Raw genomic sequence first — 4,024 nt, forward strand, 5'->3', positions numbered from 1 at the left:
TTTACAAGCTGCCTAATCATGGTAGCATCTTTGTTCTAGGACGTCCCGGATAGAGCGAAGCACTTCACCAATCTAATTTGGGAAATTTTGATAGTTTTTTATCGGACTCAGCGGCTTGACCTGGAAGGAAGGCTCACATCACACAATCATGAAATAAAAGGGTAACATTAACAAAATCCAAATAGTAGAGGGGCTAACCAGACCATTTAACAAAAAAAAAAAAAAAAAAAAACCCCTTCGAGAGGGGTTGGGTTTTTTTCTCCACTCAGATTTGATCCAAAAATAATGTGAAAACTACTATAATATTGTCCAAACGATCCAGATGTTCAGTACGTATCATAAAGCATATCATATAAGAGGAGGAAAACTACTATCATGTAATAAAAACTACTATAGAAACATCACAAAACAGTAAACTTCTAAAAATCAGGTATAAAATATTTATGCTTTCTGTGGTTTTTCCTTTCAGCACAGCCGAGCTCTAGTATGACAGACGCTCATCCTTGCCAATATAAAGCAATCTAAACTGTGTACCAGCTCTTCCAGTTGGCAGCTTCCCTTGTGAGCTCCCGAATAGAACGATTCGAAGAAGAATTCCAGTTGCCCAATCGTGTCATTCATACAAGGAAAGGCACTCCTGAATGCATCTTTGGAGCTGTCAACCAGCAAAATGGAGCAATAAAAGCATTTTCAATGAAGGGCATAGAAATCAGAAATTGCCATAAGAGGTGAGTAACTAGATAGTAGATTTTCTTTTGTGCAGTTATATGCAAGACAAACGAACACACACAGCACCTCAGAAGCACAGTTCTAGCATTGATTTGGTACTCATGATAGCTTGGCACAGATATGCACACTTCACAGCACCACATGAACTCAATTATAAGTGAAATGTTTAGTAATCATCATAGCACACCACACACGCACGCTTTTTTAATGTTCCTGTCCTTTTATCACACATTCAGGTTTGCATCCTTGTTTCAACTATCCGATGAGCATGCTACTTCTTAATGATTCAACCCTGTGAAGTACTCATTTTATTCTTCCTGTCTTGTTACCCAACATTCAGCTTGACACTCTTGTTTCAATAACCTATGATCATGCTAGTTAATCATTCAAACATTGAATTCATTTTAACAGTTCCTATCTTGTAATCTCATATTTGGCCTGACAGCCTTGTCACTACCCCATGAACTGCTACTATAATTATTTGACACCAAGATTTCCCAGCATATCCAATTCAATGAACATGGTAGACCTTTTCCTAATCAACATGAAGATGTATTATATATATATATATATATATATATATATATATAGTTGAAATTCTATTAAAATGTGGCAGGCCATGTAAGTTTGTTTGCAAAGTAAACTATGTTCTCAAATTTGAGATAAGTGGAATGAGTTCCAAAATATTAGCATATGGATATTCTGTCTTGCTCAAATTTAATCTTTCTTGATTTAACCTTTGAGTATTATTTCTTCAGAACAGATTCCGACTAACGAGAGATTAAAAGCAGGTGCTAGCATTCTAATATAATAAATCCAGATGTGCTCAACTCAACAATCTCAACTATCACTCAAAATATACAACGATGACTTCATGCCCTGCTTACATACAGTCTGGAACTACATTTTCATCTAAAGGGCACTTCAACATTACAAATACTTACAAAAAGGGCTACATTTGACACTGGAGAAACTTAATGTCATCTGAGGCCACCAGAAAAGCTTACGGTTGGGGAGGGGGGGACATCAGCAAAGGAAGAAAGGGAGAAAAAGAATCCTTCAGTGAAAACTATAGAAAGGTTAAAAGTCATATAAATTTTTCTAGCATTTTCTTATTCTAAGAGAGGAGAATAGATTTTCCTATTGCATAGCTTACAAATCCCAAGCTTCTCATTGAGTGATCAAGCATATGGGACTATCCTAGGAGAACTTATCCCTTACACTGAAAAGAATCAAGTGTTAAGGGATAAATGTATTAGAATGGAAGGGCTTCTGGAAAGGGATTAACTTATGAATCAATTAAGCCAACAAGTAGGAATAGTGCCATTGTCATCACAGTGAAATGAGATAATCAGGCGGGTGTCAAGGAAAGCGCGCCCAATACAAAAGCTAAAATGCAGGATGGAAAACATGAACCACATCAGTTTTTCAAGACTGATAATCAAGGGATTACATCTTCTAGCATCACACAAAATGGCGGTCTGATGTGGAATTTACACTCGTGAAAAATTGCCACATAAATGCTAACAAGTTCAATTCTCAATAGTTAGAAGTGTCATCAACAACACAGCGCAGCTAGATGGATGTACCATACTGCAGGGAAAAGTATCTTACACAGTCAGACTGTATTTTACTCTCTAGAGTTTCCCTAGCGCTTTGTGTTGTTCCTATAGACAAACTCTCAACAGCTGTTTCTTTCTTTCTTTCACGCCAAGTTAATAAATCTTCTCGTGGTACACAATGGTTCACTGTAAAACAGTGAAATTGAGATAGCAGCAAAAATATAAAGCTGCTGTTTCTAACCTAATAAAAAATCTCAATCAAATTCACAAAAGTCAGTGATCTGAACTAAACATTAACAATAAGCACGCATGGCACTAAAAGAAAAAAAAAATCAGAATTTAAACAACCAGCAAAAAGCCAAATTAATAAAGATCAGATTTCACTTACCCAGAAAAATATATTCAAAACTAGCCAAATCAATCAGCTTTGGCATCCATATTCTTTCTAGCAGCTCTTGCATTTTCATACTCAAACTTCAAAACATTCTTAATATGGGAACTATCCTTCACATAAAACATCCTTCCAAACATACTCTCCTCAATCATCGGAAAATACTCAGAAATCACATTAGTCACGACCCAATACCACCCGGCCCCAAGAAAAAACCCTAAAACAGCCCCAGCAAAAACCTGGGCAACCGTATGATACCCTAAATAAACCCTAGAAAACATGGTCAACACAGCTAATGACCACGGAAAAAAATTAACAGCCCAATTATTCTTAATCTCCGACAACCCAATTCCATCAAGGGTCAACAAAGTGAAATAAACAGCGAAAAAGAACATGTACTGTGAATGGCTAGAAGGCCAGCCAAGAGAATCACACATGTCAAGAAGAGCACATGTTTCAGGTCGGGCTTGTTTGACGAATGTTTTAATGATTCCGTTGATGAATTGAGAAATAAGAAGACCAAGAGCGAAAAACATGCCATGGAGTTCACGACGGAATATGAAGTGGGTGAGGAAACCGCCTAGACTTATGAAGACAGGGATCAGTGATACCCATGCTAAGCAATGGCCTATTTGGTCTCCTTTTTGGTAGCGAACGAGAGTGAGGGTCACGGCTTTTAGTGGCGTATTAGACATTTTTGAGAGTATAAAGAGAGATCTAGATTTTTTTTTTTTTTTTTTTTGGGGAAAGTGCGGAGGGGAGGGCAATGAGAGTTTTTAAGAGGAAGGATCAACGGAGGAACCGCGAAACAAACGTCGTTGGATGGGAATAGTTTAGCTACACTCATTTATACTGTTTGTTTATTGCATCAAATTTTTTTTTATATTTTTAAATTATTTTAATATCCTGATATTAAAATAAATTTTTTTAAAATAAAAAATACTTTTAAAAAAAAATCATTATCATAATACCAAATAAGCTCATAAATATATGTACGGATCCGAAAATTGAATAACGTTGAAGAGAATAATGCCTTTGTTTTCCTCTCTTTTAGAAATTAGATAAAAAAAACTAAAATTAGTGAGGTGTTTATTGTTGAGTTGTTTATATACTCACAAAATACTATGAATGACATTATGTATTTTTCAATAATTCATTTTGATCCTTAAATTTTTATTTTGTGTGATTTATTCATAATTAAAGGCCAATTCTATTTGAATTCTTAGTCAAATATGAAATTGAAAGAAAAATGATCAAAATAAAAAATAAGTCAAACATGGAAGACATTCCAAAGATTGCATGAAAAATACACTTAGGTTTTCAATCTTAAAAAATAGCATAA

At 35.3% G+C, this 4,024-nt stretch overlaps 1 protein-coding gene across 2 annotated transcripts; it reads right to left on the bottom strand.

The window, feature by feature from the left end:
- Window positions 1–283: 283 nt before the first annotated feature.
- LOC118045900 (lipid phosphate phosphatase gamma) lies at window positions 284–3,439 on the bottom strand. Of its 2 annotated transcripts, XR_012168131.1 has the most exons (3): window positions 2,680–3,439; window positions 2,344–2,477; window positions 284–655 (listed from the first exon to the last, which is right to left on the bottom strand). XR_012168131.1 is itself a non-coding variant. In XM_035054647.1 (2 exons), the coding sequence occupies exon 1, from the start codon at window positions 3,375–3,377 to the stop codon at window positions 2,709–2,711; it is 669 nt and encodes a 222-aa protein (XP_034910538.1). In that variant the 5' UTR covers window positions 3,378–3,437; the 3' UTR covers window positions 284–655; window positions 2,680–2,708. The 2 variants fall into 2 exon arrangements, 1 of the variants encoding a protein (XP_034910538.1); XM_035054647.1 differs by lacking the exon at window positions 2,344–2,477 and having other exon boundaries at window positions 2,680–3,437.
- Between the last annotated feature and the right edge of the window lie 585 nt (window positions 3,440–4,024).

Source organism: Populus alba, chromosome 16 (assembly GCF_005239225.2).
Source record: "Populus alba chromosome 16, ASM523922v2, whole genome shotgun sequence".
Taxonomy (NCBI): Eukaryota; Viridiplantae; Streptophyta; class Magnoliopsida; order Malpighiales; family Salicaceae; genus Populus; species Populus alba.

Bases quoted from the DNA above. Each gene is read 5' to 3' on its own strand.
- LOC118045900 (XM_035054647.1), bottom strand. From the start codon at position 3,377: ATGTCTAATACGCCACTAAAAGCCGTGACCCTCACTCTCGTTCGCTAC.